Raw genomic sequence first — 15,347 nt, forward strand, 5'->3', positions numbered from 1 at the left:
TCTTTTTGAAGCTTCCTCTTCGCTCCGTGAGCTCCTGCAGATCGGGAAACGAGTGCTGCTCAATCATTCATGGCTCTCTGTTCGCTCTTACATCAGAAACCGTGATTCAGTTCAGCCTCAACAGCTGCTGCTGAGGCAGCTATTAGCTCCTACAGCAAAGACACAACCTGGTGCTTAAAGGTGACTTCTAAACATAGCCGGTGACCTCAAAGGCACGTGCTCCTTTCCGGAAACGTACGCAAACACGCGCTTATATCCGCCCCTCCTGTGCTTTTTATCCATTATTTACATGGCCCTGCATCTGCAGTGACATAACACTATGAAAGTTTGATTTGTGTTCCCTTAAACCGTCAGCACAACTAACATCTCCCCGAGCTCCCCTTCCTCCCACCCGTTCTTTCTCTCCCTCTGTGTCTTTGTTCCTCTTCTTCAGGCTCTCGCTACCTCTCAGAAGACCCTCCATGCTTATCTGCCACCACAGCTCTCCTCCCTTCCCTCTCCTGCTGTTTTTCCTCTACAGACGTCTCATCTCTACATTTAGTACTCCCTCAAAGCCTTTTTTTTCCCACTTCCCATCCTCCAAGCATCATAAATACCTCTACCTATACTGAATTCCTCCTCGTGTTGCCAGTTACTTCCAATTCCATATGGGATTAAGAGTCTCATTTTGTCGTATTTGACACAGAGCTGTGTGAGTGCTGTATAGTGACAGTAACAATGCATGACCAACATGAAAAGATGCTTAAATGTCATTGTGAGAATTGGGATGTATGAACGCAAAGCGGAGATGGAGTTAGCATGTGCTTTTATCTCACTAATAGGATTCGATGAACATTAAGCAGGACGACTAGAATCTCTGCTTCTATGCTTCCTTCAGTCTGAATCTTAGAGCTTAGAGGCCAGAAGTGCAAACCTGCGGCAGAACTCAACCGCTCCCTTGTGGGAATATATGCAGCAGCGATTTAAGTCGTTGCTGAAACGTCTCCATCGATCGTCTGAAGCTGAAGTAATCTCTTACCTCCTCTTCTTTCCACTCCAGACACTCGGTGCTCGGACCTGCAGGGCTTGATGTCCGGCCTGCTTCCTGATGCCCAGATCTCGGTGTCGTCCAGCAGGGAAGTGGTGTGGAATCCCAGCTCGGCCCGGCTTGTTGCAAGTCGCTCTGGCTGGTTCCCTGCACCTACGCAGCCGCTGGCTGGAGAGGAGTGGCTCCAGGTACCTGATGGTGTTAAGTCCTAGTGTCTATGCATTTGGATTGATTATGTATTTTAGATGTTTTTTGCTTCTGCCTTTAAATTCTTGCATCATTAATCAATTATTAAGGCAGCAAAATATCACAAATATATCAAAAAGTTCAAATATGCAATATTCCAGGAATGTCCAAAGTGTGGTTTTTGTTACCATTTGCAGCCAAAGAACTGATTTTCTTCAGCCTGTTCACCAAATGTTCATAACGCTAAAAATTGACAAAAAAAACCCTAAAATAACCTTCAAGGAAACATTCGATCTACCATTCTTTACACATCCATCTCCTAATGAAAAATCTGACCAATTTTTTTAATTAAAATATTGTAAGCTTATGTTTTATGGTGCAAAACCCATATCCAGAAGCTTTACTCCAATTTTCTGTCAAGGTCCTTTCAAAATATTCAAAAATAAAGGCCACTAGACCCTAAAAACTGCTGGATATACTTTTTCTTGACCCTTAAATACTTTTGACAACATTATTAGTCCAAGGAACAAGATGTTAGGACACTCCTACAACAAAGGACGTCCTACTAAAATAATGTCGGCTTATATATTTCAAGCATTATATTCTGCATCATGCATTCAAATGTAATATTTTGCCAGTTGGACAGAGTTTCACAGCAGCAGATGGCCACACTGGACAAAAAATGACATTGCCTCAAATGCTAAAGGTCACATACTGTAGTGATGGGAACACAGATGACACAAGCAGACGTGAAAATGAGTTAGCAGAGCATGCCAAACAATTGCACACCATCATAAAAACAATTCTTATTACTAAACATGGTGGTGGAAGAACATATTTTTTAATGATTGCAAAAGACCTAAAAGCCTTTAAGTTGATAAACATCTAAACATGGGGAATTTTTCTATGAATGCTGACTCAATGTCAATCATCTAGGTGGACCTCGGTCTTCCCAAGACAGTACGTGGAGTTATAACCCAGGGAGCGCGGGGAGGAGACCCAGGTAGTGGACCTGCCACAGACAACCGGGCCTTCGTCAGGAAGTACAAAGTAGCATACAGCCTGAATGCAAAAGATTGGAACTTCATCATGGACTTCAGGACCAGCCAACCTAAGGTGGGTGGAGAAGGGGAGCTAATGGAAAATTACCTTCTGATGGTTCCTATGCGTGTGAGTTCAGTGTTATATATTTTTGCGCAGATATTTGAGGGGAACACACAATACGACACCCCAGAACTTCGTCATTTCGAGGAGACAGTGGCGCAGTACATCAGGCTGTATCCAGAGAGGTGGTCCCCTGGAGGGATTGGGATGAGAGTGGAGATCATAGGATGCGACCTTCCAGGTAGGACGTCTTTCTTCTTCTGCTTGTGAGACTGCAGATCCGGCAGAATTTGAATAATTTTCCACCCTGCACTGACTTGAATGATCGAAGCATAGGCAAGGCTGAATGCATATTAGATATGCATGAGAGTCATTAGAGGCGGCCTGAGGTGAGAAGAGACAGAAGATTTACTGGGAAACAGTAAGGAGGCGATAATACTGTGAAACACTCCGATTTTTTTAACCATTCTACTTGAAGGAGTCGAGTTCCTTTTCGCTGAGTTTCTGCACGCCAAACGCTCAACAGGGATCTGAACAAGGTTTGGTTTACAGGAATGTATCTCCAGCAAGTGAGAGCGCCGGTTTGTTCACTTTCCAGCATGGTCTGTTGGCCAGATGTGATCTTTGTGCTCCGTCGGAGACAAACACACTCTCGCTGACATACACACTAACACGGTTACCGTTTACCACTCCCTCTGCTGCGCCTGAACAGGGCAGCTCCACACGCACAGAGCCGGACACATATTTACCAAACAATCCGCAGAGCAATGAGCGGGTCCATATGCGTTGACTGGAATTAAAGGTGCTTTTCATCAGGGGCATTTAGGCTTGTTTGTATCTTTTGCATCTCCTTTAAAACCTGTTTGGACAGAGAAAACTTATAACCATGCACAGGCATGTGATTATTTTTCTACAACCGTTTTTTGGAATAATTCTAAGGTATCTTGCAAAAGACTTTCCAGTCCTCAATGCTGAAGTTTATGTGACAGACTGCTGGTGTGCACGCAAACAAAACATGTGTCTGAACTCGATACGGTGGTGGCAGCATCATGTTTTGGGGATGCATTCCCTTCTACAGGGACGGCGATACTTGACGTAGATGAACGATGGTATGGAGGTAACAATGGGGCAGTCTTAGGTGAAAAAGCGAGGTTAGCAGATGCTCTCTGTCCATTCTGACAGAGATTTGGCATTTTGCAAGAAAAGATGCTCTAAAAATAACATAATAAATACAAATACATGCAGAACTATCAGTTTTGTATTTGTAAAGCTGTGTTCTTTTTTTTTTTAAGATGATTTGTGCAACTTTGTGTTGTTTTATAACCTAGAATCCCAAATACGCCGTTCCCTCCATAAGTCTTGCAAAACACAGGAAACAATGTGTTTTACATTAACTGCTGACTGATGAGTGAAAGAAAATAAAAAAAATGAAACAAAAACCCCCACCAGGCAGGCAGGAGCAAATTAGATCAACAAACAGGAACCAGAAAGTTGGAAGACAAAATGAGTTGAACAGAGGTTTACATTCAGGAGAGGGACTAAAGGCTTTGGTTAAATGTGGCATGCAAAACTTATGTTAACAATATTATAACTCAGCTGGGATAACGGAGTGCTGCTGACATCCTGTGACTCATTCATTTCGCCTTCAGCTCACACCACTCGCTGACGTCTGAAACAAACGTACTTCTCCCTCCATCCAGACCATGTTTTAACATATCATCCAGCCACTGCAGTCAGGCTGGATGAGTTCCCTCTCCCTCCTCTGTGCACATGGTTATAGTCCTTTCCTTTCCCAGCCTGAGGCCCGGTGCGTGGGTCTGTAAATGTTTTTCTTCTTTTTTGGTTACCATGCCTTGCCTGTTTTCCTCTCCTTCCCATCCTTCTCCTGTTACTCATCATCCATTGTACCTTTTTTCCATGCCCCTGCACTGCTGCCTCAGACGCCGAGCTTTTTTTGTTTGTTTTTAGCTTGCATACTCCTTGAATCAAATATGTGTAACCTCAGGAATGCGAATACGTAGGGAGAAAATCAGCATTTTCTAGGAGACCTCACACATCCATGACCACACCTATAATTTAAAACTTGTCGCGTCTTAGCTTCAATATGGGCCTCTGCTTCCTTTTTAAATCCCACTTAATGCAGCAAAGCTCAAAAAGCTATACCTCTCTCCTTTAATTGGTGTTTATATCATGACTGAAGAACGATTCCCAAAACAATGCGCCATTTTAGAAAGTGCATTGAAACTAAAGGAAGAGTTCTGCTTCTTTGTCTGCATTTTACATCTAAGAATAAAACCAAAAATCACTTTACCGACATGCAAGACAAATTTAGAATAAAAAGAAAATATGACAGTATTTACGTCTGTTAATGGAATCTTTAATGATATAAAAACAAAGAAAGAAAACATTTTAGGGGAACATTTGCTGTACAGGAGTGGTACGATCTTTCTAGGAGGAGCCTTGTGTCACATTTTTTACTTTTTTTTTATTCTACACAGATATATCCGTACTTCACGGTGGGTAGATGTCGTATGGGGAGATATTTATTTCATAAATTCCATATTGGCCTGATGAAAAATGAGAAACATGGAAACAGAAGCTTGTTTCTAAGAAACAAGATTTCTAGACTTGCTAACTTTCCATCCATCCATCCATCCATCCATCCATCCATCCATCCATCCATCCATCCATCCATCCATCCATCCATCCATCCATCCATCCANCTTTCCATCCATCCATCCATCCATCCATCCATCCATCCATCCATCCATCCATCCATCCATCCATCCATCCATCCATCCATCCATCCATCCATCCTTTTATCTTATTTCCTTTTACAAAGATTAAAGTTGACCCTTTTTTTCCCAGTCGGAGTCAGAAACAGTTTTCTTCTTTCAAATGGAGAACACTTTAGGGATCCAATGGTTTATAGGGAGTAGTAGGTTAAGTGACAGAAACATAGCTGCACTGTAGCAAAATGTGTGGTGATGAGCCAGTAAAGCTCGCCCCTACTTCTTTTTCTCATTTGGTTCCTCTGGGATAGGACTGTGTACCCATCTATCAGAGTGTGACTGTGCCAGGGACAGATTTACAGAAAAGCTTTCTACATAATTAAGATTTTATTTTTCTTCCTCTTCTGACATATTGCTGAGTCATATTCATTGAGAGTGAGCTATGTCTTTCAGTGCAGGACTGCATGCTCTTTGTGTGTGTGTGTGTATGTGTGAGAAAGAAAAGGTTCAGGTGTAAAAACTGGAGAAAACCGAGGAGGCATGTGTGCATGACTCTGCATTATCCATGTCAGCTTCTCCCCTGAGTCCAGCTTCAAGAGTTTGGAGCCTCATCCTGCAGAATGATGATGACTTGCGTCACCACCTGCAGCTCAAAACACGTTATGTCAGCCAGCGCTCTGCCGCAGAGGGACTTTTCCTGCATTATTAGGTCTCTCAGCTGCACTGCACTCGGACACATTGAGCACAGTGCTGGAGGCGAGGGAGGCAGGTCACATACGTTATCACACATTCTGTCTTTCTCAATGTGCACGAATGCACAAGTCATTCCCGTTGGGCTGGACGCTGCTGTCACAGCCCAGAAAGGTCAGCCCATTTACGCCGTGACAGGGCCTGACCTTTGAAAGCACCGAGTTCTTGGGAATCTTAATGGACTCTATCGAGTGTCTGCATGTACGTTTCTTAGCGTTCAGTTGTGCACACAGGTAACACAGGTGTTGGCTCTTGGTTTATTTTAACATCCTGTCCTGAGAATTTAACTCAAAGGTCAGAGTGGAATAAAAAGGGAAAGCAAACATCGATGGAAGCGGGAGACGGAAAGACGCTAACTTGCAAGAGAGTTGCTTTTCCTTGCCTTTACCTTCCCAGCAGCGATAAGCGTCTCATTAGGTGGAAAATGACTGGCATAAAGGACATGACATTAACGCTGGGTTAATGTCAGAAGCCGTCGCCAGCTGGGACCGACCCCTTTCATGTCTGCCATTTGTCCAGCTGGGGCAGCGCCCCACTCATCTCCAAACCGATCGGTTGTCTATCACATTGTGTTTGCTTTCCATAGCTTTTAAATGGTAGTCACAAGGAGAGATGAAAGATCCCCAGCAGGAGGCTGGAGTAGTGGCACTAACAGGCGTTTCGGCTTGGTAAATCAGTGCGACTCTGTTCTCTCTCACATGTTTGGTGCGCCTGTTTTCCCTTTGAAACCCGTCTCACATGAGCTCATCAGGAATCCAGGCCTCAAAGTTTTTTGGATCATCTTAAGTGAGACAAAGCAGGGAAAGCTGACAAAGGAGTATAAAATGGAACAAGCTCAAGAATCCACTTTGACGTCGATGTCAAAAGATGTTTCTGGTTGAGCGACAGCAATGCAGAAAAACAGTTTGAATATGTTTCTAATTGTTTTATGCTGCAGACATTGGAGGAAGAAAAAGCGCTTACACAGTTTGTTCACTTGATAAATGTGATGCTTTTGTTGAGACCTGACCCCAAAACTTCTGTGTAATCACACCAAGGCTGACCCATCTGCTCCTAATAACACTCCCACTTCACATTCCGGCTGCAGCCTGCTGCACATGTGTGTCGTTGTGCACATTTTTTTGTTTTTTAATGTATAAACTGTGGCCTTTTTATGCCTTGAAGGTTTAAAAACCCACTACCCTCATTTAAAAGCATAGGAAGACATGGAAACTGAAAATAATTCAGGCCATACTTTGGTATGTTTGGTCACTACCTATAGTAATGTGAATATTTGTGGATTAATAACCCTTTTGTAGATTTCTTTAAGGAATTTTAACAGCAGACAAAGATAATCTGAGTAAATGGAAAAGAACAGTTCATAATTTTATTGATTCAAGAACATTAAATCTAATTAAACCATCCTGGACCTACATAATAAACTGTGCTTTAGTTTCATTTTAATAGAGATAAGCAAGTGCGATTGCTTTAGGGCTTCTGTATTTGTCACATAGGGAAAGGTTGGTTTGGAGAGACGTTTTATTTTAACAAATGAAATCACCTTATTTGATCAAGATATATTTTTGTCCATTTTAGAACATATTTGACCTACATTTAGAGGAGAAAAATTTAAAAAAAATTTTTAACTCCTTCCAGCCAATAAGAGGCGCCTGCCTGCTCTCATTCTATTAGGCTATGTCTGAATGTCCACCCTAATCACTATATAGGGCACTATGTATTGATTATAATATTTTAAATGAGTGTCCGAACATCTAGTGAATGAAAAGTAGTGGACTCAAAATTTTCCACGATGCACCTTAAAAAGTAGTGATCATCTGTCCGGTCGATTAATGGTCAGTTAACTGAGTTTAATATAAAGTCCACTATATATTCCCTGCTCTATATAGTGATTGCGGGATTTAATGGTTAGGGCAGACGTTTGGACACAGCCCTAGTGTTTGCCAGCCAGTCTAAGGTGAGCTAGTGGTAATGCATCATTTAACTTACCAATTTTTCTTACCAGAAAAAGCGGCAAGCTTGACATGCCTTCTAAGCCCCTTTACTCGTGGAGGTTGGCACAATCACTCAATAGCTGCACCGATCCTTTCCCTTCGTTTTGCTTCTATTTAAAGAAGCCAATTCTGAAATCTGTCATGAAGCTACCAGGATCTGCAAACACCTGAGTTCTGTCTAACTTCACTTCAACCTACAGTTCCCATTGGTGCAGAATCCTTTCGTAATGATGTTAGCATCATAACCAGATCTAAATATTTATTTGGGCTGCAACAATTATTCTACTAATCAGTTAATGTCAAATATTTTTTCAATTAGTAATCGGATAGCAAAAGGAAATTTTTAAGGAATTAAACCAATTGAAACTAAAACTTTTCCTCTTGAGGAATTCTGGATAGAGCATATTGACAGATGTTTATTCATTTTTTTACAATTTTGATGCAATCCCTGCTCTAAGTTGGGCGTTCTGTTCTCTAAAGGTATGTTTTTGAGTCTCTATACTCCATTTAATGATTAATTGATTATTAGTTGTGGTTATTTCAATCATCGATTAATCCGATTAAGTGTTTCAGCCCTAATATTTATACATTTTGAACCAATCAAAAAATATAAAACAACAATTTTAGTACTTTTTCAGTCAAATAAACCTGTCTTTTTTTTCACAACTCTAGGCATTCTGTACACAATTCACGTTAGAGTAGGTGCCCCACATTACTTTAGCTCTCCTTCTCTCTCTGCTCATTTAATGCCTGGTTCCTGCAAAAAAAAAAGCCCTTTTAAAAGAAGCAACCCACACATTTCAAAGACATGACATGTTCCACAAAATCCGCTTCATATCCTCAGATTTAGACCCACATGTTTTCCAATGCACCAGCATGCATGACAAACAGGGAAGCAGTGAAACAGCAGGTTTACATTCACTTTCTCTGCCCACCCTTTGTCCATGTGCATGGAAGTTGAAGACTTGAACAAACATCTAAAGACAGTGGAATGTCGAAATGAGCATCTGTTTATAAATGTGTGTGCTACAGCCATGCTGACTCGGCTCAGTTTGTGATCATCCCATCCAAGGTCGAGGGGAGTCGGTCCATCCGTCAGCTATACTGTCAGACGTGTGTGTCTGTGAGTGTATGCACATTTAGGCCAGTGTGTGTCTTAGACAGATTCTGACGCCTGAAATCGCAGACAAAACATGACAGGGGCCCTCTCGGGTGTTTTGGAGGCTTTCTGTTCCTTCATGCTTCTGGCAGGAGACAAAAGCGGGAGTCTTTTGCAGTTAAAGCAGATGCTAAAATTGCTGTTTAGAGCTGCTTTACAGCACATATTTACAGCCCTTTAAACTTAAACAGGGGTTCAAGTTTTAATTGCTGCTGTCTGTAAACATGGGTTGAGTTTGGTGACTGATATATATCCTGTAGATTCTGTAGACTGAATAAAACATCTAGAAAACTCTGATCAGCTTCATAAAGAACATATACAAAAATGCTGCCATTATTTAAAATGATTAGTGAAAGTAAAATGTTCAGTTAGATGATGCTGCTGCAGTAAGAATGAACAAACCCAAAGTCTCAAAAGTCAAAGCAAGTAGTTGTAAAAGAGTTTCATATTTGTTAAACAGAAAAAAAAAGTAAATTCTCACATTTAAAACAATAATCCATCATGTTAAGCAAATCTTTTTTATTGACGTTGTTTTCTGTCTGACAAAATCAGGCAAAAAAAAATGGATTTTACAAACTTGACCCCAATGTTTGAAGGTATAAAATGCAGAGTGATGCGTAGTTATTAGGGTTTTTATAGCGATAAGTAGGTGCCGTCGTTTTGACTCTACATTCGAAGAAAGCAGTAGAGGCGTATGATTTCCGTTCTTAACCATCCTGATCCCGGTTTTTGTTCTGTGTTTCCCTGCAGAAATAAGCACCCCAGTAGACACCGTAACACCGACTCTACCTCCCAGTCCAGAAACCACCACAGTCCCCATCACCACTTCAGGTAACAGCCTCCCATTTAGGATTACTGGTCCTTTTAATAAGGGCTTAATTTCATGATAACAAATGCATATCCTATTGCTGATCTGACTCTGATATTTTTGTTTTCCTTCCTCACGGTTCCAGCAACAGCCACTTCTCCCTCCTCTATTGGCGTCTGTGATTTTGACCACGGTCTGTGCGGATGGACACACGACCCCAGCGCCCCGCTGTTCTGGTCGCTGCACAGACATGGTGAGTTTCCCTAGATTTCAAGTAAAAGGTTTAAGAACACACTTCCAAAAAAAAATGCATTAAATATATTATATATATTACAGAACCTGGAAATACAGAATTACACTCAGTTTCTCTGCTACCTAGTTGATTAGTTGGGCTTTTTTCCCACGGTAACCACACATGCAACTCGTACAAAGTACAAACTGCTGTTAACATCATGACCTGTTATGGTTCATGACCAGAATGTAGTCATAGGCAGCCGGCTTTTTATCTCTTGAAATTGAGGCCCTGTTTCAGCAAGCTGACTGGCAGTCCACACCATCATCTGAAAGGGACAATGGTGGCTTAAGATGTAGGGGTTCATCCTGTCGCCAATAGTTTGCTGGTTTCAACCTCTGCTTGATCTGTCTCTGTCGTTTTGTTGTTGGGTGAAACACTTCAGCTGCCTTACTCAGGGCCCTGTCAGACCATGGCGATTTAGACAACGTGTGCCTGACGTCCCAGAATCTTCTAAAACGCTGGCATACGCTAAACTTTCTATGTATTTTTTACATTTTGGGCGTATACATGGTGTATTTATAATGAGTCCAGAGCGTATATACGTCGACAGCCTAACTTATGCATAACGTATGGCAGCATAATGGCAATGAAATGTAACAAGCCAGTGGGGGTCCTGAGGGGCCCGGTCTGCATAAAAAGATGTCTTTGATCGCAATATTAACCTAGCTGCTGTTTATCCCCACCCATATAAAAAAGAATAAAGAAAAAGAAAGAAGGTTTTCAGTCGCAGCAGATTCAGCGTCATGTCTGCTAGGTAGTTTGTTGGTCGTGGGTGTCGGCGTGAACGCAGCGGGGATCCATCACACTCACCTTCATGCTCACCCTATGATGGGGATGCAGTCTGGAGGAGAACTGACGGTTTCCTCCTCTGAACCCCCTTTTATACCAAAACGCTGCCAATACCCCGTTAAACAGTAGCTGTAAGTTAGAAACACGTTCAGGAGTCGTCTGGAACACGCCAAATATGTTGATATGCGTTGGAAATAAGTTACGGATAAGTTATGCACAAGTTACTCATAGGTTTCGGATAAGCTACACACCAAGACTTATGAGTAACTTACACTTAAAATATGTAAAAGATCACATAACTTCCTATAATTTATGGAAATTATGTACGCATGGCATACGCTGTTATACGTCAAGACGTACTTGCCATATGTAGACGTGAGCCAGCACGTTTCAGTGTACTTTAGCGTGCATCAGCATGATCAAAACTTATACAAAACTCCCCCAATAACTTATCCAACATATGTCAGCGTTTTTGCCAGATTTTTCGCACATTCAGGCATATAATGTCATATGATGATAAATCGTCAAGGTGTGGCAGGGGCTGCAGCTACGATGCAGCTTGCCAAAATCAGCAGGTGAATGTGTGATTGAATCAATGTAGCGCAAAGCACTCTGGGGTCCTTGGACTTGATAAAGCGCTATATAAGTTTAGTAGCAATTTAGCATATAATACTGGCAAAGATTTAAAATGGCTTTCATCCCCGCTTCCAAGTGAAAATGACTTCAGATTGTTAATATGATGAAAATGCTATGACTTTGACTTCCAGATAGAATTAAGAGAGTCCTAAAAAAATGTCTTGGGATGCCATCATTTGTACTCAGATGAAAATATTGTGTATGCATGACTTAATTGATGTCCATTTTAGGAAAAAGGCCATGAGGTTTTCTTTTTTATGTGTGAAGGAAGAAATTAACAGGCAAATCCAAACAAACAGCTGTTAAATTGTTTGGGATTCAACTTATGATTCAAGGTCTGAAACTGAGAGGAAAAACTTTAAGCTTGGGATTTTAATATTGCTACCAAATGAGAAGTGAAAAGTCAATATATATAAAGAAACAGTAATGTTCCATCTTGTAATTCACCTCCCTAAAGTGCTGAATAACTGAATATTCCTGCCAAGACTCCCAGCCTGAGTACAATCAGTAAACATTTCACCTCTAAAATTCATTGTGGTATTTGATGATTCTCTACATCAGCTGAGAGCTTTTTATGCATGTAACTGCAGGGAGGATTTTATTTGTGTGGAGAAAATTGCACCAGCGCAAATGCATTAAGTTTATCAACTTCTGTGGGTCCAGACAAAGCGCTGTTCTCCACAATTAAATGGAGTCATTCTCCCACTGCGTCTTCATTCAGTCGCTTTTTTCAATTTGATTAAAATAATTTTCTTAAATTGAAACCAGTCTAATTTGGCGGCAACATTGTCTGCCAGCCCTGCTGCTCACCAAGGGTGTTAAAATGAAAATGAACCGAGGCAATCAAGAGGAAACACACACTGCGGCTGTTTCAGGCATCGACATACATCCTCTTATGACAAACAGGCTTATTTAGTTTTAAAAAGCTTAGCGGGAAGAGAAGAAGTCCAAAGAAGCGTAGATATTCCCAAACGTTAGGTTAGATTCCCATCTTATGATGCTGTGGAGAAATCCATCTATTTAGACACTTCCTACTAAAATGAGTTTCTGCTTTATGCATAAGGGAGGATCAAAACTACAGCATAAGAATAAAATACAAATCTAGAAGCGCATGCTTTCATAAACCCTCTTGCATCTCAGAAAAGTACACAAGGATCGGCCAGGATGAGAGGCTCCCTCAAGGTACCCCAAGTGTTTTTTTCTTTTTCTTTGCTCAAATCTATACGTTTCCCGACAGTATTTCTTAATTTGCCTCCATTAACTGTTTTAACTTATGTTTTTATTTCTCCCATGTCCCTTTGTAATCGTACAACTATTCTAGCAGAGGTGGGTAGAATACTCAAAAAAATGTTACAAGTAAAAGTAACACTACTTTGTCATATTTTTACCGAGGTATTTGTTTAAAAAAGTACTCAAGTACTGAGTAAATGATCATAACATCTGTTATTTGAAATCACTTAATAATGGTATTTAAAAGACTATAATAAGATAATTAGATAATTAGAATTTTATCTTTCCTAAACCATTTTTCATAACTTTGGGGGAGGAAAAAAGAAGTGTTAATTTGTGATAAAATTAGCTTAAAAGCACAAAAATATATTCAATTTAACTCAGGTACTCTATTAAAAAAACATTTTATTAGCTTTTTAAGAAAATAAAATATCTAATTTTACACGTGTGACATTTTAAAGGGGCATAGTCATGTTATATGTTTTTTAAACTGGATTTTTGACTATTCTCCATAATTTTTTCACTACTATATTGGGAGGTGCTTACTTGCTTGGCTTCATTGCTTCCTTGTTTCCCCTTTATAGGTGCAGTATATTACAGTTTTTTAAGTGCTATTGTTATTGTAAATATACATGAAGGGCTTTATTTACCAAAAACCAAGCATGAAGCACAAAAATAATAATTAATATGCCAACGGGAGGCAGTAATCTAACAAAAAACCGCATCCAGAGGGAGCTACTGGTGTTTAAATGTAGAAAATTACGAATAACGTTCTCCTTTAACTGTTTTCAAAGGCTCTTAAAAGTCATTAATTTAACTTACTAGAACCTGAATCTTTTTTTCACCAACGTAACACACTTAAAAGCATAGTACTGTTTAGTTTGGAATCATTAACCTTTTTGGAATCTTAATATTTCTTGATAGCAGTTACTGTCCTTTGCCTAATCTCACAGCTCCTGAGGCGTGACGTGTTCGGCTTGTATCCGAGGGCTTCAAAGCGCCTTCTTTCATCACAGGCAGATCAGGAAGGGTTGCACAGATTAGCCAGGTTTTGCCTTTTATGTTGGAAGTATCATTTCCAGCCGTTCAGACACGCCATACGTGCCTTTGATTTTCCTCCTAATGTCAAAGGTCAGAAATTTCTGCCAGAGAAGGATCATTATTTCACCACTATCAAATCACCGTTTAATCCTCTGTAGAGCTCCTTTTTCCCCTGTGACCCAGAAGCCACAAACTTGTCACCTTTCGACCTCCAGCCATGAAACGAGTAATAAAACTAGAATTAGCCATGTGGATTATTTTGCATTCTGATGCTTTCCTTGTAAAAAATGTGGTAACAAACCCCCTCAGTTTGAGTCATTGTCTCGCATGGCAGCAGATAAAATGGTGAAATAGATTTTTAATGCCTTTGTAGGGCAAAGCATGCCACCTTCCCCTAGGCAATGTTGTGCCAGTTCATAATTAAAAAAGAACTAGCTCAAAGTTCAGTTCACACATATGAAAATGAACTTGCTCACATTCATAGCTCACTTTTTAAAAGATGAAGTTCACAAGTTCACAAACCTATGAATGAACTAGTTCAAGTTCATTTGGTAAATGAAGCCACAATTCTACACAATAGAACCTCTAATTCCCCCCTTTAAATATGTGATCATGATATATATAGAAAGAAATGGGAAATACTCGATATTTCCCAAGATTGCTTAGATGCTTTAACTCTTAACTCTTGAAGTGGCCGTGGTTGATACACGGACTTGGTGGGCACAGTTTGCACAAAAAATTGAGTTTTTTTCTGTCTGAATCTTCCTTTGTTAGTTCATAAACTCTGCCAAGCGCTCTGCAAAACTGATGGAAGTTTTGCAGAGCTGTTTGCCATAATAGGTGCTGTAAAACCTGACGTTATCCGATCAAAAGTGTCGTTATCAACTGAATGTGAGCGTGATGTTCACTCTCAGAGTGTAATTACTTCAAAACTGATCAATTCAGTTCACCATCCACTAAAAATATAAACCTATTCAGTGCACGTCGTTCATTACCTGCGTGCATGCACAACCTTGCCCCTAGGTCTGGAAAAGAAACAGGCTAACATTAGGAAACCTAAGCAACTAAATAGTTGCATCAGGTGCTTGCACTGGATTTTATATGGGCTGTGTCCGAATGTCCGCCCTGATCACTATATAGGGCACTATATGGTGGTTACACCATTTTAAATGAGTGTCCGAACGTCTAGTGGATGAAAAAGTAGTGGACTCGAAATTTCCCACAATGCACCTTGAAAAGTAGTGATCATCCATGGTCACTGGAGGAGCACAAATTTAGGGGTTATGGTAGACGTTCGCAGACAGCCCTGGAGTTCTTTCAGATTTTACGTGCAAAAATTTTTTGAACCAGTAACCAAGAGTAATATAATCCTTTATAGAGCACTGAGGATGCCTCAGTTCAGCTAAAATGCACACGTACACATTCACTCCAGAGTTGCAAAGGGCCATGGGACATACTGTCACAGTCACAGCATGGAAAGTGTCAGAAACAGGCGACTCTGACCGTATGGTGGGCAGCAGCGGGGGGGGGCTGTCAGATTCCAGACAGATTTGTTCCCCCCAGATACAGCGTGTGTGATCTGATGGCAAGCCGCTCAAG

The 15,347-nt window shown here is 40.7% G+C and overlaps 1 protein-coding gene across 3 annotated transcripts in view; it reads left to right on the top strand.

Annotated features, from left to right (window-relative positions):
• Positions 1 to 15,347, top strand: part of nrp2 (neuropilin 2) — a 74,881-nt gene that overhangs the window by 46,786 nt on the left and 12,748 nt on the right. For all 3 annotated transcript variants that reach the window (XM_015388949.1, XM_015388950.1, XM_015388948.1), the window contains exons 9-13: positions 1,040 to 1,215; positions 2,150 to 2,329; positions 2,414 to 2,558; positions 9,700 to 9,780; positions 9,903 to 10,010. In XM_015388949.1, coding sequence (XP_015244435.1) covers positions 1,040 to 1,215; positions 2,150 to 2,329; positions 2,414 to 2,558; positions 9,700 to 9,780; positions 9,903 to 10,010 — 690 coding nt within the window. The remainder of the gene's footprint in view (positions 1 to 1,039; positions 1,216 to 2,149; positions 2,330 to 2,413; positions 2,559 to 9,699; positions 9,781 to 9,902; positions 10,011 to 15,347) is intronic.

This window comes from Cyprinodon variegatus, unplaced genomic scaffold (genome assembly GCF_000732505.1).
Source record: "Cyprinodon variegatus isolate N-32 unplaced genomic scaffold, C_variegatus-1.0 Scaffold443, whole genome shotgun sequence".
Taxonomy (NCBI): Eukaryota; Metazoa; Chordata; class Actinopteri; order Cyprinodontiformes; family Cyprinodontidae; genus Cyprinodon; species Cyprinodon variegatus.